The sequence below is a fragment of the Mchenga conophoros genome, linkage group LG17 (assembly GCF_057382185.1).
Source record: "Mchenga conophoros isolate Kocher_MC1m ecotype Shallow Benthic linkage group LG17, M_conophoros_male_GT1.1, whole genome shotgun sequence".
In the NCBI taxonomy this organism is placed as follows: Eukaryota; Metazoa; Chordata; class Actinopteri; order Cichliformes; family Cichlidae; genus Mchenga; species Mchenga conophoros.
The window spans coordinates 31,223,858-31,248,043 of record NC_140542.1 but is presented as its reverse complement, the minus strand read 5'-3'; the positions used below and the strand labels follow the sequence as shown (position 1 = coordinate 31,248,043).

The 24,186-nt window shown below is 40.2% G+C and overlaps 3 protein-coding genes across 6 annotated transcripts in view; 1 reads left to right on the top strand and 2 right to left on the bottom strand.

The window, feature by feature from the left end:
- Positions 1 to 570: 570 nt before the first annotated feature.
- LOC146555721 (transmembrane protein 60-like) lies at positions 571 to 3,365 on the bottom strand. Its single transcript, XM_085252661.1, has 3 exons — positions 3,199 to 3,365; positions 2,771 to 2,892; positions 571 to 2,662 (listed from the first exon to the last, which is right to left on the bottom strand). Exons 2-3 carry the CDS (start codon positions 2,852 to 2,854, stop codon positions 2,345 to 2,347), a joined length of 402 nt encoding a protein of 133 aa, XP_085108787.1. The 5' UTR covers positions 2,855 to 2,892; positions 3,199 to 3,365; the 3' UTR covers positions 571 to 2,344.
- A 361-nt stretch (positions 3,366 to 3,726) lies between these two features.
- LOC146555719 (protein PHTF2) overlaps positions 3,727 to 24,186 on the top strand; it is a 58,662-nt gene continuing 38,202 nt past the window's right edge. For 2 of the 4 annotated variants that reach the window (XM_085250938.1, XM_085250934.1), the window contains exons 1-2: positions 3,727 to 3,914; positions 14,816 to 14,863. The gene's annotated coding sequence lies outside the window, so the exon portion shown is untranslated. The remainder of the gene's footprint in view (positions 3,915 to 14,815; positions 14,864 to 24,186) is intronic. The other 2 variants (XM_085250937.1, XM_085250935.1) reach the window with 2 other exon arrangements.
- Positions 11,909 to 14,568, bottom strand: LOC146555720 (uncharacterized). Its single transcript, XM_085251091.1, has 2 exons — positions 14,291 to 14,568; positions 11,909 to 13,760 (listed from the first exon to the last, which is right to left on the bottom strand). The coding sequence occupies exon 2, from the start codon at positions 13,754 to 13,756 to the stop codon at positions 11,909 to 11,911; it is 1,848 nt and encodes a 615-aa protein (XP_085107217.1). The 5' UTR covers positions 13,757 to 13,760; positions 14,291 to 14,568.

Below are 24,186 nucleotides of genomic sequence, written 5' to 3'. Positions count from 1 at the left end.
GTGCGCCCCCCTCCTACAAGATAAAGATGAGAAGTTGTGTGCTGATTAATGTCAAACAAAATACATTTGGATACATTTGTTTCTTAGATAACCTTTTATTTAATCAGAGCTTAACTGCTGTGAAGATAAAGCATTCAAGAGCTAAATTAACCTGCAAACATAGCTGCTCATTAAGTGAAGCAAAAAAAAAGGTGCTATAACATTTAGTCGCATAAAATAAAATGAGATACTTGCCTTTTCCATCTTCTTTAAAGGTGTTTTTGGATAGTTTCTCATAGTTAGTTTTTTTTCACAATACAAATACATCTAAACTTTAAAATCCTGTCATAAACCATTAAATTAGAGTGTTACGTAACGCCAGATAAACTCGTGCGCGCGTTTCAGAGGAGCTAATGTGTAAGAGCGTGCACGCACACCCTGCTGTTAGCTGATTGGCTGCCTCACGGTTCATTTCAGGTTACGTCCCAGAGGGATTTTCCCAACCACAATACTTTGTTTTCAACAAGCTCTAACTGATGCCAACCTTCAATTTGGAACCACTTTTTAAGCATCGTTTTGAGACACACAGTGTAGTGTAAATCACTAGTTTATTATTATAACACATGCATGCAATTTCAAAATTTCAATGCAAAATAACACAAGGAAACAACCGATGGCGCTAAATACATTTTCACCCATGCACAGAGTCAACCGACTATGAAACTATGAAACTGGAATCAGCTCGGTGCTCTCGTGGCTAAAACTGTAATTTTTTTTTAACCACACAAAGGTTTATTTGTGATCAGAGTTTTGGACTTGAGTGCAGAGACTGAGTTAAAGAGAACACATGATGATGAAAGTACAAAAGAGAACTTGTATAAGGCAGAGAGGGCAGCCTGTGGAAAATGGCACATCAGATGCTTCTTAAATCCCCCACTTCTGTGTTTGCAGCTAAGCTCGCTGCTGTCTTTTAAAGGTTTTAAAAAATAAACCTGGAAAACAAGTCAAAAATTTACACCGTAGTTTGTAGCGAGCGTGATAGTTACACAGGAAGTAGATTCAGTTCCTGCCTGTGCAGCTGCCGTCATTTACATTCAGCAAAAAGAAACTTTAGAAAAACAATACTGGACATTTTCAATCCATAAAAACACAAAGCATCAGAGGATGTTTTGGGTTTTTTGCTTCCAGTGTTGGCTTCACAGTAGTTTTACAGATACAGCTGTTCCCATATGGCCCTCTTTCAGCTATTTTTGCCATGTTTACATGACTTAGTAGCAGCTCAGTAGAGTCCCAGCTCTACTGATGAACACTGATGAGGCCTGAACACCCACAGCTGCAAGAAAGGTTTAAGATTATAATATGACTAAACTAGCATGTATATATTTGTATAAAAAACACAGCGTGATCGCTCACAGTCCAGGCCCATTGCACTTCCTTTAGCACCAACAATGTCCACTCGGGTTAAGGTGATAAATTCTGACAGGTGTCCAGGCTGTGAGGTAGCAAAGCAGCTCCAAACCATGATGGTACCTCCACCGTGCTTCGCTGTTGGGGTGAGCTTTTATTTACTGTTGTCCAAAAGACTGAGTGCTCAGATATAGTCTTTTCCAAATATGGCATGTATTGTAGTGTGCTTTTCTTCCTCAAGTTCTTCCAATAACATCATTCTTAAGTGTTTTTCTTATGGTAAACTTTATTCAGCTGTTTGGAGGTGTTTTTGTCATTACCCTTGGTTTCTTTTTCACCTCCCTGGCAAGGTGGCAGCTTTCCTGAATATCCTCAGAGTTCTTCTTAGTGTGACTCGAAAAACATTTTTCCAGTTTTGTGAACCTGCAAATGCTTCTTCTAAGTTCCTGGGAAAGTCACCGAAACGAAAGCGTGGTTCACCCCTTCCAGGTTTTCTTTAAAAAGGCAGATTTTTATCAAGAACCAGGCTTTGTTTGCTCTCTGATCTCATTGAGGTGCTTTTTCAGATTCACGTCCATTCTCCAGCCTGGGCATGGGAGTTATTTCATCTTATATAACATCATGCAAAATCCAGTTTGTGCTTCATTAGTTTAGCCAGATTGTGTTTCTCTGCAGTTGTGAGTGTGATGAAGGTCAGGCCACATTTTCCGAGTAAGTTATGACGAAATCTGTGCACTTCCAACTGTGTGATCTGCCTACACAAAGTCTCTTGTTCTTAACAGTAATACTGATAGCTGATGTGGAGATTTGATTCTTCTCTGGAAACATAATCAGGCTAAGCTCCTATTTCACAAAGCCGAGACCAGATAAACACAAATCTCCTCCCAATGTCTGCCTTCGTGTTTTTACACAGGTTTGTCGAGGGTGATGCAAATCACGCTGAGATCTTAGGCGGCTACTAAGCCTCTCTCCTTTCAGGAAAGATATTCAACCCCAGTTCCACCAGCGCCCCCATTAACATGGTCCACAGTGGTATGCACACAAACGTCAGCTTCACGTCGGCCAGCCTTTCCAGCTTGGCGCACAGCGTCAGGCAGAAGCCGAGCTTCAGCAGCATGGCTGTCAGGTACCAGCTACGCAGGCGCAGGTCTGGAGAGCCGTTGCGCGGGTCGTATCCCGGCTTGCAGCGGCCTGCCATCTTGATGGCGAGCATGAGGATGAGGATGCCATCAAAAACCCAGACAGGGAGAAAGATGAGGAACCAGTTCCACTGCACCTGTAGAGAGGAAAGGGAGAAGATGCTAATAGTTGAGGTTGTTGGGAGGAATGTGTCACTGGATGGAGACTGGGTGGAGATTGCTGATGAAGCTATGAAAACTGTTACCTTTCCATCCAATTTGAGCACCAGCATAATGAGGAAAACCAGGGTGAAGACCCAGGTCAACAAAACCCTCTGAGCCAGAGACATCTCACTCAGTGGAGACCAGAGGAGGAGACAGACAGAAGCTGCACACAGACAGACCACATGTGCACGTGTTATAATCAGAAAATATGTTAAATAATGATAAATGCATGCTTTTGTAGCATAAAACGTGGATTTAAAAACTGACAGCAAGGCAGGAATCAGAACTAACTGGATTATTTGGTGTCAGCTATGCTCTCCGTTGCAGCATCAAACAACATTTCGCTGATGGCCGCTTTGAAATAATAATTTAATGCCATAATTGTATTCATTGTCAGATTAAAAACACTGCAATTAGAGCTAGCTGTTACAGCCTAATAGCATTGTGCTAATCGCTGGCTGTGACTTACTTTAGTGTGTTTCCAGCTCGGCAGACAGCATCTTCCTTCCAATGTGTCCTACGCATTCACATTCTCATATCGTTTCTTATAGCCAGTCATGTAATTATCAGCAAACGTGTCCGTTAATAAAAATAGACTGGGAGATTTTTTTTAGGTCCGTTATCCATACGGGTCCCGCCTCTCCTGGGAGCCGATTGGTGCTCCTCACGTTTGTTTTAATGTCCGTCACGCTGCGTTGTAACCGTAAAGTGTTCACGAATGCGCAAAGCAGTTGTTGGGTTTTCCTGTAGTGAGTTTTCACGTCCACTAGAGGTAAGTAAAGTTCTTTTTATTCCCCCCCCGGCGTTTCTGATTATATCCTATTCGTCGTGATGGTATTTAAATTTTTAACCCTGTATTTTCTCGTTTTTTGACTTTCGAAATACTTATTGTATTCATGTGTGACCCTAGTCTTCTTTCCTATTTGCCAACCATCGATGGCGATTATTTGCTGAAAATATAACTGCGCCTTTATGCGGCGGTTTACGGTAAGGGGGCCGAAGTAGTATTTTTACAGTGAGAGACAGAAAGGGAAAGGCTAATGCTTGAAACACTGGCGAGCAGATACTCAGCATCTCCTCCAGACAATGGACAAGGCTGGCTAGCTCAAGTTCATTATAAACTACGCTTAGAAAGCGCGCCTGAGCTCTGTCTGTGGACTTGGAGCCGCCTTCGCAGTCAAAGAGGTAAGACTGAGCGACTGCACGGCGCGTTTAGACGGCAGTAATCAGGGTTTCGGGGTTAAAGACAGCTGTGTGGGCTGTTATGCCTGCCGGTGGCTCAGCTAACATATAGCCTGGCAGAAGGGAGGAGGACTGTCTGTATATGAACCAAGATAACCACGAAGACTGCCCGAAAGCACAGTGGCTGCTTCCAGCTACATGCCAGCTAGCATCAAAATTAGCTGCATGTGTTTCCCCACTCATAGTGGACCGAGCTTTACTTCACAGTAATGCAAACGTTGACATTTTTAGCCTGTGTTTTACTTCCTCTACCTCTTTGCTATTTTTAAATCTTCCACATAAATGTTATTAAGAATAAGATTTTTAGTACAATCTTTTCTAACAGTATTTCTATAGCAAGTAAAAAGATAAAAAATCAACTGAGAAAGCAATCAAACTTGTATAAAAAAATAAAATAGGCAAGTAGGGTTGCTCTTAACTATCACCTTTATAGTAATACCGTTTATTGCATGGCATTTTGTTAGGCTCTGACTGATTTACTATTCAAGCTAAACTGCTGTGTGAAAGTATTTGCCTGCTTTTTTATTTTATTTTATTTTATTTATTTGCACATTTGTCACACTTGCATGTTTCAGGTCAACAAATTTTTATATTAGACAGTGATAAGCTGAGTGAAAACAAAATACAGTTTTTAAGTCATGGTATCATTTATTAAGAGAAAAAGCTATCCAAATCTACCTGAAGTTACGTAAAAAAATAATTGCCCCCATGTGATTAACCACTTTTTTTTTGGCCAGCTGAGTTCAATTTAACTAGCCACACCCAGGCCTAATTACTGCCAGGTAGAGCAGGGCGATATGGCCAAAAATATTTATCACGATATATATTTGAAAATTTGCGATAACGATATAACTGACAATATAATTGATGTGAGACAAAATACAACTCCACAACATTACTAGCGCAAAAAGACAACCTTCCATTTATTTTCACTTAAACAAGAAGCTGGTTTTTATGTACATTAAAGCTTTATAAAAATGTAACAGTGCAAATGCAAATTCCTTGCTGAAAGTTTAACCAAAAGACATTTCCAGTAGAAATGGGCTGACATATCCTGAGCATAACCATGTATAATATCCACTGAAGTTAAAAAGAGGTGCTTTGCAACATTAAACTGCAGTGTGCAGTACGCATTTTTCGGACCATAAGGTGCACGGGATTATAAGGCACATTAAGCGAAACAAAGCAGTCAGATAAATCAAACTTGATTAAACTCATTCTTCTTGCTTCCTCCACTTCTGTACCATTGATTCATTAATGTTGAATTCTCTGGCAGCTGCTCTATTCCCATGTTGTTGCAGTATATTAATGACTAACCTCGTATTGTGGATGGATTATCTCAGTTGTTCTCCTGACTGAAGTTTGGTCCGTGTACAGCATCCTGCCATGCGATTGCATTTGTCTCTAACCATGAGGAACCTTCATGTTAACTTTTATAAGTGGAAAAGTGTTAGTGTTCGTCCTCCAGCTTCACTGTTTATGTTATGCTAACATAGCTGTGTCGCTAGCGATCACGTAGCACATCATTATATAGCAGCTAGCCCAACTTCAGTAACCCTACAAACGTCACTGCTGTTTAGTTTCCTGTCTTCATTTGTGTTGGAAGTGATAGCAGAGCTGTACGTTTGAATTTTTTCAGAAATCTCTGTCAGAACATGCTATATCATGTTTAGGTAACTAGCGAAACTAGCGAGCTAACTTCCGCTAGCTTCCTGCTAACTTCTAACTCCGTTAAATGTAATAACTTGTTTTCATGGATGCCTGGAAGTTAAACTTTATAGTTACACCTGGTAAAGCAGCAATGTTGATCGTTTTATTAAAGATGAAAGAATTTAGACAGTTTTTAACTCTCAGTGATGCTGCAGTGTTGTTTGACCTGAAACATACGGAGTTTAGGACCCAGATTACTCCCACATATAAGAGCATCTTAGTCCGACAAATACGACAATAATGACGGCCGCTTGCATGTTCTGCAAAAAAATGTGCTTTGTCGTGTATCTGACGGACAACAACCAAACCAGTTCCACATCACGGAAGTTGCACCATTTTTACAAACCAATTGTGGTTCATCTGTTTCACTCAACAATCGGCCATGTGCGTATGAAAACAAAGGCACTGCGCATGCGCGTTTTACTCCCATTCTATCGCGATATTTCATTTTCCTATCGTTGCCTAACATTATACCGATATTACCGTGAACGGTATAATATGGCCCAGCCCTACTGCCAGGTCTGTTGACTCGTGAAATCGCTTCTCTAGAACCTGTCTGACAACATGAAGAAGGCTAAAAGATCTCAAAAAGAAACTCTTCGTCTCACAATCTAAAGTGAAACTGAAGAACTGATGCGAAGCAAAGTTGTTGACATCTTCAGTCTGGAAAAGGTTATTTCTAAGGATTTGAGACTTCAGCGAAGGACAGTGAGAACCATTATCCAAAAATGGAGAGAACCTGAAATGGTGTTGACCCTTCCCAGGAGTGGCCAGCCTATTTAAAAAAAAAAAAAAATAAAAAAAATACTCCAAGAGTGCACCAGTTGAACACCAGCTGAACGCTTTGAAATGTCTGAGTCCTGTTACATCCAGCATAAAACTAACACAGCATTTCACAAAATGAACGTCATGATGTGTGTTTCTGTGACTTCCTGTGTAAACATGATCAACATTCAAACATGATACTGTGATGGTCTGGGGCTGCTTTGCTTCTTCAGGACCTGGACAGCGTCCCGTGATTGATGTAATTATGGATTCTGCTCTATACTGGAAAATCCTGAAGGAGAATGTCCGGCCATCAGTTTGTGTCCTGAAACTCAAGCTCGCTTTGGTTATGCAAATTTTCCAAAACACACCAAGTCCACCTCCAAATAGACTTGAATCTGATTGAGATGCTTTGACCTTAAACAGGCTGTTCATACTTGGGAAAACTCTCCAGTGTGGTTGATTTAAAACAACTCTGCAAAGAAGAATGAGCCAAAATTCCTCCACAGTAACGTGAAACGCATAACAAATGATTTAAAATCAGATTTTTCTTTACTAGGTTTATCTTTGCCTGATATGTAAAATGTATTTGAGCTGAAACATGCACACGTATCAAGCAAAAACAGGAAGAAGTCTAGAAGGAGGCAAATGCTTTTTCACTTTATTTAACTACGAAGACCCATTTATATCAAATCTGGTTCAAGCTATACAAACACAATATTTAAAAAAGCAGCAAATACAGTGAAAGGTAGCGTATAGGACATAAAATGGCACAAAAAATATTAGTGCCCTCCTACACAGTCTTTTAAATCAATTAAAACATGCATCTAAGCAGCTATAATTTTGTCTGTTTTTTGTGGCTGTCCATAAACATTGCATTTCTTTTAACCAGCCAACTGCTTGCAGGCATACAGGTAATCGGAAGCCATCAGGGTGCCCATAGTCTGCTAAGCTGTGATGTACTCTGCTGCATGTGCTGCAGATATTGCTGAGGGCTACAGCCACTCTATTTAAAAAAAAAAAAAAAATTACAAATGTCCGTGCATGTCCTTCATATCTGTGTATCTCGACTAACAGATGTGCCAATATATGTGATAGGCCAGTAACAGCAGTTCGCCTCGTGCTCATCTACATTATTCAAATCTTTATCTGTCTCTTCTACTCTATTTTACTCTGCTTTAAAACCTGTTAGTGACTGTGTCAGAGAAGTGAAACTGCTGCAGGCTTCTGCAGGGGGTCAGGCTCTCAGTTTGGCAGGCCTACTGATTATCCAACAAGTTTATCGTTGAGCCTGTCTGTCTGCTCCAATGTCTGACCAACAAAGTCATCGCTCACCCAGATTTCTATCTGCAGTCATAATTCGACCTCTAAATTAGTCCGCTGTGTCGCACCGGTTGAGTTGCTTTTAAGCCTAAAAATCACTTTTTCCTATTAAGCCGTACACGCTGAAGAAGCAGATCAGATTATCCTGATTATCCTTACAAACACGGTGACAACAGCAGTAAAAATGATCAGCTGCTGAGTTTTTTCCGCTGTTGGAGCAGTTATACCTGACTGTGTTTGCAATTCAGCCAGGAGTGGAACATTTTTATTTTTATTTTTATTTTTTTAATCAAACTGCAAGTATGTGACTTGTGCAACAGCTAAGCAAACCTTTAATCTCGCTTGCTGTGAACCCCATGTACAGCTTATACTGTAGGGCCTTGTATTCGGGGTAGAGAAATATAGTTTTCTTAGACTCAGTAGGGTTGTGTTAGTCATATGATCATCAACAGGAATGGGTTTTCCCCAAAAGGAGCTACTAGGAACTACCTGTTTAACAAGAAAAAAACTGGGAATGATATCAGAGATCTCACTTAAATCCATTATGAAGTGCCTTTGAGCAAGGCAGATCAGTGCTCGTTTTCCTGCCTCGCTGCAGGAAGCTGTGGTTCAGAAGTGCAGTTTGTTTGTTTTCTTCCTGACAGAAAATAGCTCACTTTTGTGTTATGTTGCATATTCACTGTGGTGTTGCACACACATGGGATTCCTGTTAATGCCCAGACACACAAACAGGGTAGGACTCGGCAGCTCGTGTGCCTTTAAAACACTGATTAATCATCTGCTGGTCCACTACTACAAGTCAGACCATGTATCTGCACCGCATCGTTGTGTGCACACACAAATGTGACTTGTAGAGAGTGACTTGTAGAGAGTGACTCCCTCGTTGAGTGGCCTTCTGTATATTTTTACACCCTTTGGACATTGCAAGAGTCTCTTGGTCCTGCAAGGCCTTAATTGTCATTTGTCTTCACCTGACAAAGTGTGGATGAAGGCATGCCCAAGGCTGGCTAAAGAGAGATCCCACTTCTTGCATATGTTCTCTGGGCTGTTATTTCTAGCTTTAGTAATTAAAGTAATTTAAAATAAAAGCAGTGTTTCTGTAAATAGTTTCTACTTTTGCACACGTGAGAGTGCATTCTCTGCATCTCAATCTCATCCTCACCTAGTCGCCTTAGTTGTCTCCTTGTTGCATTCCCCCTTCATTTATTTGTCTCTTTGAGGAGCTCTGAGACGATGGATTGCATTTTGTTTTGTGGAGCGTGAATCTGCCTGCAGAGCTTGTTATATCATCAGCTGCAACATGGTTATATCACACACTCATCTGCTATATTATTTTATGCTACGGCTGCAGCTTGGCCTGCATGGAAGTGATATCATGCGTAGAAATAAAGTCACTGCAGTGGTGATTGTGAGCAGAAAGGTCAGTTGACCTCATAATCACTTAACCATTTCTTTGTTATCACCTTAGCTGTACTGCAGCTAAAAGAGCAGTCAGTAACAAGGTGGCAGTGACCAGAAGCTGCAGTTGGGACTCCAACAGTTTACACAGGAAGTCACAGAAATGCACGCATCCTGTTAAGTCTGAATGCTGCTTTAATACAAAATAAGAACAAGGAAACATTTAGTAATGCCTCTGGAAATTCTTGTTCTATAAACGTCCCGAATCCACTAGGACTGGGCCATTTATTCTGAGCTTAATCTCAGTGGCGATTATAGCTTTCAGTGATTATGAGGACAAAATAGTCTGGGTAAAAAGATAACTTTTTTTTGTGATATACTAAATCAGCAGTCAAAATGCACAGCAACATTAAAGAAGAAAAATGGGCAGTTTTAGATATAGGGTGAAAGGTGGGTTACATCATGGACAGGTCAACAGTCCATCAGACTGCTAATAGACCGTCAACCAGTTTAGACTCACCTGTTTAAGCAGTAGTTGGACAGGAAAGCCAAACAGAGCAGCCAGACTCCTCAGAAAAGGTGTTTGAGCCCAGCAGCTCCTTGCTGTGTGGCACAAACTCAAATCACTGCAAAACCATCTCCCCTAAGACTTAATGGGGTCTGAGGACTTGTCCTCAATTTGGTGAAGGACCAGTGACCTTATCAAACGGATCTTTACCCAAGTTGTGCTCAAGGTCAAGGTTACATTTGCTGTTTTTACAGGCAGTAGCTTGTGAATTGTGAGCTAGATCTCATTAATGCTCTGGTTATAAATGCCACTTGTCAAAGACTCTATAAAGTTTATGAGAACTGTGTGTAATTAAAGCTCAATATAGTCTCCTCTTGACAGCTGGAGGTCTCTAATGAGCACATGTTAAATGGAAGAAAATCCACCTACATAAAAGAAATAAAATCAAATGTTTAATATTTAGTGGTGGATCAAGAGGTTATGTCCTGAGAGCTGGTAGGCATTTCAGTACATCAGGTTTTACCAGTGGGAGCATTTTGACTCTGGACCCGATGAGGATCCGTGCTAAACGCTGTAGTTCTGCTTGGATTGATACAGCTCTGTGCATTATCCTACTGGTGCCAGCTGATGTACACACACAGGTGCTTTTAATAATTTTTCTCAGAAAAGAGCTCTCTGTATGAAAGTTCTGCAAACTGGTCACACATCACGAGCTGATAAGAATATTATTGTGAACAGGAAGTGCAGCCAAACTGACAGGAGCATCGGACGCCTCTTGCAAGGTTTTGCAATTCAAAGTGATTGAGATCTTAGATTGGCTTTTTGGCAGCAAAGGGCAGGTTCCCCTCTTTTACACATCTAAGCTACTGTAACCAACCAGCGTGATTGTTTCGTGTTTCTTCTTCCCCCATTTGGGATACATCTTCATCACTGTGAAACAAAATACTGGACTATAAGTGAAACTTACCACAAAGCCTCATATCTAAAGTCATAAGGTCTCAGCTGTGTTGCAAACTTTTTTTTTTAAATAAGCATCCTGTCTTATCTCTCTTAATGCGATAAGGAGATCATTTCATGACTCCCTGAGGTTACAAGTCATTCTTTAACTTGGGTAATTGCGAAGGGTTTTTACTGTTGTCCATCACTTCAGTATGACATTACAATAATGTAATAATGCTAATCATATCTGATCATTTACTAGCACAAATTACCTGAGTTTGTTTGTTTGTTTATTTTTATCTGAGTCTGATTGGTTTAAATGTAAATGCAATTTTCTCATAATTTTCTGAGTCGTAAAACTCTGATTCTAGGGGGAAAGTGTGGCGTTTTAGGAATTACTTCAGGACATGCTGGGACTGCCTGCCCTGTTATTACCTGGAAGGTTATTGTTGAGGGTAAATTGATGGCAATAACGACAGCATGTCGATGATGAAGGAAGAATTGTGAGGATGATTGTGATTATTCCAATCCTTCTCTTGACTTTAAACAAGAGCTGCCCTGTTAGGTTGAATATTTGGGTCCCTTGCTGCCTGTTGTTAATCATTACAGTTTCTGAGAATTCATACTGTCTGCAGGCAGACTTTCTGTGTTTGTGTTTATTTGAAGTTCAGCAAATGATACACGCTGCTTTTTAACCCCCCCTGTGGAGTCTCGTGACATGGACCCATGCCAAAGTCCAATTACACAGTGCTCAGGAGGCACTTGCACATGCATTAGAGCCCCATTTTAGTGAGTGACCAGTAGGGTTGCAAAGGGGCGGAAAATTTCCGGTAAATTTCCGAAAAGTTTCCGGTAAATTTCCATGGTAAGTTAAGCTTGGGAATTTTGGAAATATTCCATATTGGAAACTGTCCATGGAAATAATGGGAATTATGGAAATTAATGGGAATTTAGGAGAACTAACTGGGAATATATTATTTCCAAGCATAAATATAAACAGAAATCATAAGAAAACCTCCATGCAAAATGTTTTCAACAGATATTTAAACAGATTTATTTGTAAGTACAGTAGAATAGAACACGTTTCAATAACTTGTTTCATGGATGAATAAAAACAGAAATGTTGAGTTCAATATTACCATCCCCTAACCCCGCTCATTCAAAAATGCCCCCTGTCCAAAAATCTCCACAAAGTCCCATTCAAAAGGTTAAATGAAAAATGCCACTTATCCTCCAAAACGTCCCATTAAACATTCAAATCTTCCTTCAAGCAATCCTCTTTTCTCATTTTTGCTCAGTCAATAGACTCTTCCTGGACCTCATCATCATCCAACAACATGTCCACTTCCTCAGCATCCAACTCTGAGTCTTCCTCTTCAGTGTCACTTTCCAGCTTTGTTGAGGATGGCTCTGTGTCAGGCTCAAAGAGCCGTAGGTTTGCCCGAATGCCAACCAGCTTTTCCACTCTCACATTTGTGAGCCTGTTGCGAACCTTTGTGTGGGTGTTCCCAAACAGTGACCAGTTGCGCTCGGAGGCGGCTGATGATGGTGGGATTTGGAGGAGGATGGAGGCTACAGGTGCAAGGGCCTCAGATTCACATAGTCCCTTCCACCAGGTGGCTGCAGATATGTGCTGGCATGACTGCCATATTCCATCCCCTTTCCAAAGGCCTTGCTTTGTTCGATACTTTGCCAAACTGCCTAGAACTTTGCCTTTATCGAGACCCAGGTGGTCAGACATGGCTGTAATGACCGCATAGGCACCGTTGATCTCTTCCCCGGAAAGTATGCCCTTGTCATATTTGGGGTCCAGCATGTATGCTGCTGCATGCACTGGCTTCATGCAGAACTCCCTCCGCTGTTCCAATGACTTGACCACAGCCGTTTCCTCTGCTTTCAGTAGTAGGGAAGTGGGCAGAATTGTCTGGATTTCTTCTTTGAGTTCTGCAAAAAGGCACTGGACATCTGACAAGATGGCACCATCCCCCTCTATCTTCGCTATTGCTGCTGCAATAGGTTTGAGGATTTTCTGACTGCTAGATACTCTTTCCCAGAACACATCATCCAAGATGACCTTCTTGATGTCACTGTCGATGCCTACAGACTGGGATATGGCCATCTCTTGCAGAGACTCCTTTCCCTCCAGAAGGCTGTCAAACATGATAACAACACCACCCCATCGCGTTATGCTGGGAAGCTTCAGTGTAGTACTCTTGTTCTTTTCCTTTTGCTTTGACAGAAATGTAGCGGAAGTTACTTGTTTGCCTTTAACATATTTCAGAACTTGCTTCACTCTCTTATTCAGAGTGTCCATTGTTTTTAGTGCCATTATGTCTTTTAGGAGAAGGTTTAGTGTATGGGCTGCACAGCCAATAGTAGTTATATGAGGGTAGGTCTCCTCCACATGTGCCCAGGCAACCTTCATGTTGGCTGCATTGTCAGTGACCAGTGCAAAAACCTTATCTGGTCCAAGGTCATTGATGATCACTTTTAGCTCATCTGCAATGTATTGGCCTGTGTGTCTGTTTTCCTTTATGTCTACACTCTTGTAGAACACAGGCTGAGGAGTGGTGATTATGTAGTTAATAATTCCTTGTCCCCTGATATTGGACCATCCATCAGAGATGACTGAAATACAGTCAGCTTGGTCAATGGTCTGTTTCACCTTTGCTTGAACTCGACTGAACTCTTCATCCAGTAGATGAGTAGACAATGCATGTCTGGTTGGGGGAATGTATGCTGGTCGGAGAACATTCAAAAATCTCTTCCAGTACACATTGGATGTCAGCATCAGGGGTGAGCCAGTTGCATAGATTGCACGAGCGAAACACTCATCTGCGTTTTTCTGGCTAGTGTCATCCATAAAATCAAAGAATCCTCTGATGCCAGAGGGACCAGGAGCTGATGAGTGGGTATCTGACTCTGATACAGCTGAAACAGATTCATTTTCCCCTTGAGTGGAACTCCTGGCTGCTGCATGTGTTGGGCCTTGAGGAATTTTTTTGCACTTTGCAATGTGCTGCTGCATTTTTGTGGCATTCTTCACGTACGTCTTATCACAATACTTACACATATATACAGATTTCCCTTGTACATTAGCTGGTGTAAAATGTCTCCACACATCAGATAGCGCACGTGGCATTTTTCTGTAAAATAAAACAAGAGCTTGTAAAAATGCTAATGCAATGCAAGAGATCGTAATAATACAATTGCAATATGATAATAAACAGATATAAATAGTAAGGCTAGCTAAACAACTGGAATGATCTTCAAAACAAAACAACCAAATGAGGAAGCTAGCATCTTCTTTATGTTATACTAGCTATGGCTTATTTAGCATCTAACAGATGCTAGCATTTTATTTAGCATCTAACAGATGCTAGCATTTTATTTAGCATCTAACAGATGCTAGCATTTTATTTAGCATCTGATTAGATGCTAGCATTTTATTTAGCATCTGATTAGATGCTAGCATTTTATTTAGCATCTTATCAGATGCTAGCATTTTATTTAGCATCTTATCAGATGCTAGCATTTTATTTAGCATCTTATCAGATGCTAGCATTTTATTTAGCATCTTATCAGATTGCTATCTACCAGATTAATACATTTTATGTGATATTCACAATTTAAACATTTAATGAATATATTTTCCCATAATATCATCAAAACTTACCTCACTTGTTAAGTCCACAGGCTCAAATGTGTGCCTTTAATACTCTTTGTCCTTCAGGCTCAAAAGTGTGGTCCATGTGTACATGTGATGGAGGCATGCACAGTGCCAGTAGGTGGTCTCAATAGCCATGCAGCAAGCTTGTGCTCTGTACATGTGATTAAGGAATGGCATGGATATTCAAGTGTATTTGAATTGCATTTGTTTGTTTTTGTCAATATTATGCTAAAATATACTTTCCTCAACTATATTTAAGTTCCCTAAGAAGAGCCAACCTTCAATTTTGAAAATTACCACTTTATTCCCATAAATTCCCGTTAATTCCCGTTTATTCCCATAAATTCCCGTTAATTCCCATGGAAAGATTCCATCTTTGAAAATTCCGGGAATTTTGCAACCCTAGTGACCAGAAAGCCAGTATAGTACGTGAGAGCCTGAGATGCACACAAACACCTGCTGTTGCTTTGAACCTCAAATGCGATCGTTTCATTGCAAGTAGTCTGAAACGACACTCTTTCTGTTTTACAGTCGTCTGGTTTCAACAGTCTCCAGTCAAGCTACACGGCCCAAACAGAGGTGAGTCCTGTGTCTGAGTGCCCTCTGAATGAAATGGACGGTTATGAGGGTGTCTTCAGTCAAGCTTACACACAGAGCTGCTCTGCTCAGATGGCAACAGCAGTTCATGAGTTCTGTTCACTGTGTCTGAAAAAGAGAGACAGATGGAAAAATGAGACTGTGAAAAAAGCAATACTTCCCTTTTGAGAAGGTCAGACAAGTAGCAAACACTTGGTGTTTGTGTGTGCGCGCGTCAAGTGAACAAAGTCTGTGGTTGGTATTCGTGGTGTGTGTGTTTGTTGGACTGTGTTTTCCAGTCCAACAAGTTGCCACTGACTAGGGGTGACACAAAATTGCCCAAAAAATACACATTTTTGGGGCAATTTCGAGTTGGCTCTGCCAATCAGTAATCTACGTGGTATGCACCCTCAAAACTGGATCGCAACAAATTGGCGCTTTTGAGAGTACGTTTGCTGATAGTAACGCCATGTTGTTCAGCTAATAACACAAGGATTTCATCATTTGTGAAGCCATGCTGAAAATAATCAGCAATTTGTGCATTCATGACTGGCTGTAATATTGGTAGCTTAGCTGTAGCATTTGTAGCTGAGGGCTTCAGTTTCCGGGTAACAAGGAAATGACGTCATTCACGTAGATTACTGATTGGCAGCGCTAACTCGAAATTTTGAGTCATTAACTAAAAATTTGGAGAAAAGTCAAAATTTCGAGCTACTTTTCTCGAAATGTGTAGTTAATAACTTGAAATTTTGAGTTATTTTCTCGAAATTTTTTTCTTTGTGTGGCGGAAACGGGCTTTCATATCCATCAGCAACTTAAAAAAATGAAATTAAAGCCATCATGGTAGTGTCAAAAATTCCAGTTCCTCTAATGGCCACAGGTTCCAAAAGTGAGTAAGACCCCAAATTAAACAAAAGTATTTTTCTCTAGAATACTACCCTGTGCAACACTCATCTGAAGGCTTAAATTTAGGGATGTGCCTGTTTTGATTGGCAGCTACCGTGACAAAGGAGCTGTAACCTTAGTTACTTGCGAGGCCTCACCTTTATTAATTCGACGCACTGAACTGGACCTGTGAGCAATGTTTGTTTGTTTCAGTGCCATTTCAAATATTTTCACTGTAATTATCTGACAAAGGATGTTGGTGTCTGTGACTTGCAGTCCGTCTGAGTCTTTCGGTATCAATCCGATACCAAAAGTAAATACAGGACAGTAGTGCCTAAAGACTTGTAGGTTACAGTTAAAGGTTATTATAATCAGACATTCTTCATAAATCAGGTTTCAGGTAAAAATATATATACATTTTTTGTTTAAAATCGAATAATTTACATATTGTCATACTGTTATTATTTTAATGTCTGAATATAGTCTGTAGTAATCAGTCTAAACTAACATTAACTAATGCTGAAGATCTTATGTACCTGGTTACTCATTGCCTCTCTGAAAGAAGTGTAACGGTGAGCTGTGTCTGTGCTGGGGTCTGGGTCTGTGTGATTAATTTCCTTCCTCCTCGCTTCGTTTCTTTTTCTGTTTGTTCTGGGATAAAGGGTTTTTCTTTTTTGTGGTCTTTCATGTCTTTATTTAAGTTGGTGTTGTTGCCACGGTAGAGAGTCTCCTTCCAACCCGTGTCAGTGTTAGCAGTGTTTTCATTTACAGCTGTAAAGTAGCTCTACACATGGTCGTCTTTCTCACCTGCTACATGTTAGTGGGGGAGGAGGGGGCGGAGCATCGTTTGCACAGACATGTCTGCTTTCTGATGAACTTGAGCAATGTATCTGTGCTTCTCATGCTGTTTTATTTTATTTTTATTTGTTTTTATTTCTAGTCTTTGATGTTTTTAAGCCCCTGTCACTTTTGTGGTAAACTCCCCTGCCTCTCCCTTCCTTGTTTAAGCTTACTTTACAGCTTAAATGTCGAACTACATGCTGCTGAGTTGTTGGAAGAATGCACGCTAGTACGTTTGCATTGGTTGCAAATACACAAACATGATGCCATAAAACACACGTTAACCTGTTAGCAATAAGTACCACACATGCAGGTCTGCATTTCAGCTGTACAGTCTCCACTCACATGTACAAATATGGTCTCCTCTGGGTCCAAAACATGGTGTCAGCTGACAGTGAAACATCATCTGCCTCAACAGAGAGGCATGAAATCACAGTGGCTACACTTTTCCTTTTTATGTGCAGTATAGTAACTATGCCAGTAGCCACCAATCATACAATCAAAACAAGCTGCAGTAATAACTAATTATCTAGTGTAGCTACAACTGCTGTACAAAGTTAAGTCAACGGACATAATCTTTCTTTGAATAGTTTCTCCAGCTCTTTGCACTTGTATTTTAATGAAACCCGCTGTCCACAAAAAGACATGTAAAAGGCAAAGTGAACTAATAACATTACAATTTTTGTTTTGTTTATAGGCATTATGAATTTATTATTATTATTAGTAGTAGATGTATGTATGCATTGTTATATTCTGTTTTTGTTTGTTTCAGTGCAAATTTGATGAAGCATCCAAATGTTGGACATGCATATGAGATGATTCGAGTTTGCTTTCAAGTTGTGCCCAAGGCAGAAAAGCTGCTTACCTGAGGCATTTTGTATGAATATATTTATTTATTGAAGCGTAGTAATAATAATGCTCAGTGAAAATTGTACAAGGGAAACGTGCAGATGCTTGGTCCTAAATTATGAACACACGAATGATCTACATGCACACGTTACATTCTTCCTGTGGCTGTAGAATCAGGCCTATGAGATGGAAGACAGGTGTGTTTTATGATTATTGCTCGCTTTGGTCTCTCATTGAGGTATTTGTAGTTTATACCTCAATACTTACTGGGATGTAGAGCAGCACTGAAGGCTTTCCACTACTGAAAATTAACCTGACTCCTGCTTATGAGTTACTCTAGATGGATGTGTCATAAACATGGAATATTTTGTGGCAGATCTCAAATTTGGCAGACACAGTTTAAGCCAGATTTTAACTTCATGGCTTTTAGTATCTGAATGCATTCCTGATTGCTCTGATCAGTTTAATGGGCATCATTACACTCAATTATTTGTCCAAATAATGAGATGTGAGGCTTGACAGATGGATGGATTTCTGAATTGACTGGCTTGCAGTTTTGAGTTTTTCTCACATGAAGGGACTGAAGTTTAGCGTGTGGTTGTTTTGATAAAATTAACTTGTGTTTTGCATGTTGTTGAAGCCTAGTTGTAAAACTTAAAAACAGATGACACTGGCTGCGTCCTCCAACCACAAAGGCCCTTTTCTATGTTTAGAGTTGTAAATATAACTTCATTTAAAGCCTGTATTTAAGTGAAACTGCTACAGACAACCAAGAAGCTGTTGTGCTTTTTGTTTTGTTTTTTTTTTGTTTTTTTGGAAAGTCTTGCTCATTTGATTTGTCTTGTCTAACAAACTGTTCAGCTTAAACAAACATCACAGTTAAATGTCCAATTTGCTGTCTGTTTATAAGGGTTTACGGTAGATCAACTGTAAGGTTGTTTGGTGTGACTTGAGATAGTCAGGAAATCACCCTAGAACACCTTTGACTCTCTATTGCCGTCCGTGCAGCCTCATGTTTCCTGCAGGCATGCACACATGTGCCCTCTCACCCAGCCCAGAGAGGTAACCTACTCCCATCATGAAACATGAAGCACCCAGATAGGAGGAGAGCAGCTAGTGTTACACATCACAAGATACGAGACTTGTGAAGGAGGTCTCCTCCTGTGCTCATGTTTTCATTAGAGATCCCAAAGACACATGATCCGACTGTCAGTTTGTATTAGAAGTGAGTAGGATGGAAAAATGAAGAAGTTTGTTTTATAATGCAGTTTTCTGTCTTGACTGAAGGCATGTCTAGTTATGATATTGTAAAACAAGCTCTGGGAACTGCTTTGCTAAAGATCGGACCATGATGAGGCACCTTCTTCTAACCCTACCTGACTCTTTCAGTCATGTGTAGGTTTGTTTTCAAGTAGCAAAATTGGGAAAAAGAAGCGGAATTACTTGTCTTTTTCATCTCTTTTTGAAGTTTGAACAGCATTGAAGGCCTCTAACCTGTTTAGTCTAACAGCCCATCGTTTTAAGCTCATCATTTTAGCTATGTAAGCTTTCCTTATATGCAGATAAAACCTGTTTCGTGAACTCTTACTGCTACAAATGTAAAACCTAAAGTGACTCATTTCAGCCAGCATCCAAAACCTCCGATGTTAATTTGGTTTGATGAGGAAGTGAAACAATGTATACGCTTGTATATGACAAGGATTAGGCAAGCATACACTGCACTTACTGACCGTAGCTGTGTTTTGTTTTGTTTTTTTGTTTTTTTGTTTTTTTTTCTAGAGGAAATTTAGGGAACAAAACATTAAACAGCATGTCAGTTTTGCCCAATATTGGACTCTTGAATCTGGCTTCCATTGCCTGTTGGTAAAGTTTTACTTTGCTATTTTCCCCCCAGTGTTGAAAAGTGTCTTTCATTGGTTTAAACACTTTCAAATACTGTGAATAAGAAAAGTGCATGTGTGCGTCATTGCTGCCAGGCACCTGCTGCACTGTTGCATCCTGTTTCAAATAAAGCTGTGAGCTCAAAGTTCAAACGAGTTAATAGTCCTCTATTTTCAGTCTTGTAGTGTCACTGCTTCTTTTGGCATAAACTTATCGTATATGTCTTTAAAAATAAAAGGATGTGCTCTAAAATTCAGGCAAGACTGGGCCTTGTTTGTTGTTTTGTTTTTTTGCCTCAGCCTAACCAGTGTTTTTAAATGTGAAAATAGTGTAGTCGGTCTAAAAATAACAGACTTAAATAGTGCTGATTTACTGTAATAGGCAGTGATAGACAGTAACAGAGTTGCTGGACCACATTTACTTACACGAGACACAAACCACACTCTTGTAGGTGAAGGTTTCGTGTTTGATCCTTTCACAACCTGCTTTTTATGTGGACTCTCTCACTCTACGTTTACTTACATCTGTCGGACTGATACATTAGACATTAAAGGGTTACCTACACAAACCAAAGCCCGCAACTTGCATTATTATTTGCAGTAAGCGTCAGCTCCACTGAGCTGCCCAACAAATGAGATGAATGGGTTGCATTGAAAGAACCTAAATTTCTAGCTAAATTATTAACTGAGAAAAATGTGATGAATAATGTTTTGTTTTTAATTTGAACATTATAAGTTACTTCCAATAATGTGAAATTTTCTGTGTGTGGTTGTCTCTGTGTCTTGCAGAGCAAATGAGTGTAACTGTGAGGTGCCAGATTAAAAAGTCAGAGGGTGGCAGGTTGTGTAACCAATTATGTAAAATGTAATGAGAACTATTATTTAAAAAAAATCTGCCTCACACCACTTGTAGTCACCTCACCCTCACCCTCACTCAGAACTTATGGAGCTCATGTTTTCTTGGAAAATGCCAAAAAACAAATTGTTTTGAGAGAGATGTTTTTATGCCTCTGGGTCAAAGACAGCTGTGGGTGGTGGGTTTGTTTTTTGACCCTGATCATATAAACCTTGAGGAAGTTTCTTTTAAGTATTTCAGATATAACTTGGACTCAAGAATGAACTGATTAGATTATCTAGGTTTACGTCATGATATTTCCATGTCATGATTACAAGTTGGTAATAAAAGGTCTGCACCATAAAACACATGTTCGGCCATAATTTAGCAACCCCATTAGCAGCTAGGACGGAATTTAACACACATGCTAACTGGATGAATGCATAACATTTTGTCTCAAAGGTCAACTTTCATTGTGACTTCATGGTCTTAGAAGTAGAAATTGTGACTTTGTTTCACATTTCGACAGGCACGTTACTGGAGACGCTGCTCTCTGTTGCAAGTGGTGACTAGTTAACATTGGTTTTGAATGTTTTATGAGTATTTAAACAACCAATGGTCAGGGTTAAACATTTGCCATACAAATAGTGCTTGTGTATTTAAGATTACCATTATTTAAAAACCAAATGATGTTTTAAATGTCTGCGAGAAATGCTTCCCTTTGCACTGTGCTGATACGTACAAATGATGTCATACTTTGCCCAGTGTGGCTAACATTAGAAGCGCTATCACCCGCAGCCTTCCTTCCTGTCAGGCCAGTGTCCTCAGCCTTGTGCACAACGTGGTTACACATTTGCTTTTGTGGCTATATACCAGTGTTCGCTGAACACATACACCTGCTCACTTCTACATCAAAGAGTACTGCATGGTGCAGCAGTCTTGTCTTACTTTTTTTACCTTGCATGTTTGCAAGTTTCCATCACAGAAAGAGAGCGGGGTGCTGCCGTGTAGTAGGGCTAGTAGCAGGTGGAGTCATAACATGGCAGAACCAGCAGATAACTACAGTTATACACAGTTAAATCAATTGCCTACTATGTTTGTGCTTACTAGTAGGTTGCATCCCGTTTTTAAGTCTGCATATTTTTGATCTGGCCAGCTTGCATTAATCGTTGATTGTTTTAATTGAGTGTAAAAGCAAAGCTGTTGATTTACTGGTAGATCTGTATTCCCATCCTCACAAGTTCTGGGTAGTGACAGAAAATGAGATCATGGATACAAATAGTGGAAATGACCTTCCTCCGAAGGGTGTCTGAGCTCTCCCTCAGAGATGGGGGTGAAGAGTTTGGTCATTTGGGAGGGATTCTAGGTAGAGCTGCTAGTCCTCTGCTTCAAAAAGAGGTGAGTTGGGGATCTGACTATGATACCTCCTGAGATCAAATAGGAGGAGGTCAGAACACACTGGAGTGGATGTGGCGGCAGAGAGGAAAGATTAGGCTTCGCTTAAATGGCTGCCTTCATGACCCAGCCCCAGATAAGCAGCAGATGTGTGGATGGAGACTTACTGACCACAAATCAACTTTATGATTTAACTATCTATTACTGTCTGTTGTTAATATTAAAAGTAGAAACTTTGCAGGGCAAACATAATCCAAATCACACCCAAATATACAGACACAGTCACTGGTTTTGATAATGAAAATACTCTGTTTTAACATTATTGAGAAATATTTGAGGTCCTAACCTCGCTGTGAAATTACAGTAGCTGGTGTCACTTCCTTGTTGGTCAGTTATACTACCACAAACAAACAAAACAAACGCACACAGATGCACACTCTGGCACTGATGCTCCGCTTTAACATACATCAAACTGCATTCAACCATTTCCTGCTCACAAAGAGATGCACAAACACACACACAGCCGTGTCCTCAGCACAAGAGCCTCCTATAAACCGTGGCCTACATAATGCACTCTTTCTAACTTGACTGCACTCTCCCTCTTTCTTTTTCTAAATGGGTCAGTTCAGACAGACTGGTGCTCAGACAGATTTCGCAAGAGTCACTGCTGCATGCACTGTGTGTCTTTACTGTTAAAATTTCCAATCAGGAAAAATTAAAACCCTGAAATATCTAAGATGTTTACCCGACCCAACGAAGCCCTGTTTGTTTCTTTGTTTGTTTTTGGTTTTTTTTGAACATCTACAAATGCAGCCTCTTGTGACCATATATGTGTAATGATTGCATGTGTTTCTGTTGTCTGGGCTCTGTTCCCTAAATACCCTTCAGGAAACCACAGTGTATTTTGGGAACGCTGCTAATGTGTAGTTTGGAAAAAAGCGTGTTAGGAAAGAACTGTTTCTTCTTGCTGTGTTTTCCAGCCAGAATAACAACCATGCAGCTCACACATAATCCTCTGTATGAAGCTGTGTTAGGCAATAATATGCGTCTCTGCTGGTGTTTTTTGTCTGATGCTGTTTGTGGATTGGTGCTGGCCTCAAGTGCCTGCTTTTCTTATTGCTGCCTCAACATGGGGAGGATTTGTGGCGTTAAAGCCGTCACACCGCTGTTTGTGCCCAGCTCCAGTAATGACAGGTGTCTGCCCGTTAGGTTAGTCTGTTTTTGTCTCTCTGCTCATGCTTACCATCGTCATTTTATGTTGTGCATTTTGAAAGTTTCTCATCGCAGAAATTGTTAGTGGTTCTTGTTGACCCAGACCACAGCAACAAGGCATTTTTTGTTTTGTTTTTTTAATAGCATACTTGAGTGATGTGGTCTCAGAAATTCGTTTATTATGTAACATCAAATTGCAGAAGTTTGCTTGTGCATTTAAAAGTAGTGCTGCAAAAATCAGTTGAATAACCTTCAGTGCCCATTGCTCTACATCAACAGAAAAATGGGCACTCCCAAGTCCTTGTATTGACAATTCAGGCTGCTGGTGGTGGTGGTCTAATTATTGCTGACAATGTCCATCCCTTTATGGCTACAGTGTACGGTTTGCTCGCTATTTTCCATCTAGTGAACACGGGAGTTTCATATCATGAATGTGTAGCCAAACAAGCACCTGTGTGATGTTGTCATGTTAATATGGACCAAATCTCCAAGGACTGTTTCCAACACTTTGTTGAAACTCTGTCACAAAGCATAAAGCCATTTTTAAAAGCAGAAGGAGGTCAACCTGGTATGAGCAAAGTTGAATTGAGTGTATTCCTGGTAAAATTAAACAGAATATACAGCTGACATGCTCGATTTCAGAAACCCAAACTTATTGACTGTGAAGGTTCTCAGTCAACCAAGTCATCGTAGTCTAAGGCAGGGGTCCCCAACCCCCGGGCCTCGGACCGGTTCGTGAGTCGTTTGGTACCAGGCCGCGAGAGTTGAGGCTCAGGTGTGAAATGTATGGTTTTTATCGGTTTTCAGCGTTATTTTGTTATCGTTTTTATCGTTAACTCGGTGTCCCTGGGTCTTTTCAAGTGTGTTATGAATAAATCTTCTTTTTTCCGGTACCGGTATTAGTTTTATTTTGTTGTATTTATCCGCGACACCTTAAAGGCCGGTCCGTGAAAATATTGTCGGGCATAAACCGGTCCGTGGCTCAAAAAAGGTTGAGGACCGCTGGTCTAAGGAGCTTGGAAAGAAAAGAGTCTGGACTTCTTTAAGTTGCTTGAAGACATTTCACCTCTCGTCCAAGAAGCTTCTGCATGCAGAAGAACCTTATTGGGTTTTTTTTTTACTGTATAGCCTGTTTGTTTTTCACTCCAAGTTGTGACGATAGTTTGAGTCACCTATCATGCAGAAACTGAAAAACATTTGCTGCTTCTGCAAGGATTTCCTGTTTTGTCTGTTTTTATGTTGGTGTAACTAGAATATTTTAAAGTGTGAAGACCTTTGATGTTCCAAAGAATCAACAGACAGACATTCCAACAACATACAGTATTATTATTGTAGATCTCATTTTACGTTGTGATTTTTGATGCAGTTGATAGAGTTATAATGCTGCTAATGGAAATCTCTGCTTCTGATTAATTAATTTATTATTAGCT

Coding starts and splice junctions, on each gene's coding strand:
- LOC146555720 (XM_085251091.1), bottom strand. CDS start 13,756: ATGCCACGTGCGCTATCTGATGTGTGGAGACATTTTACACCAGCTAAT.
- LOC146555721 (XM_085252661.1), bottom strand. CDS start 2,854: ATGTCTCTGGCTCAGAGGGTTTTGTTGACCTGGGTCTTCACCCTGGTT. Junction 2,663..2,770: donor TGCTCAAATTGGATGGAAAG/GTAACAGTTTTC, acceptor TCCTCTCTACAG/GTGCAGTGGAACTGGTTCCT.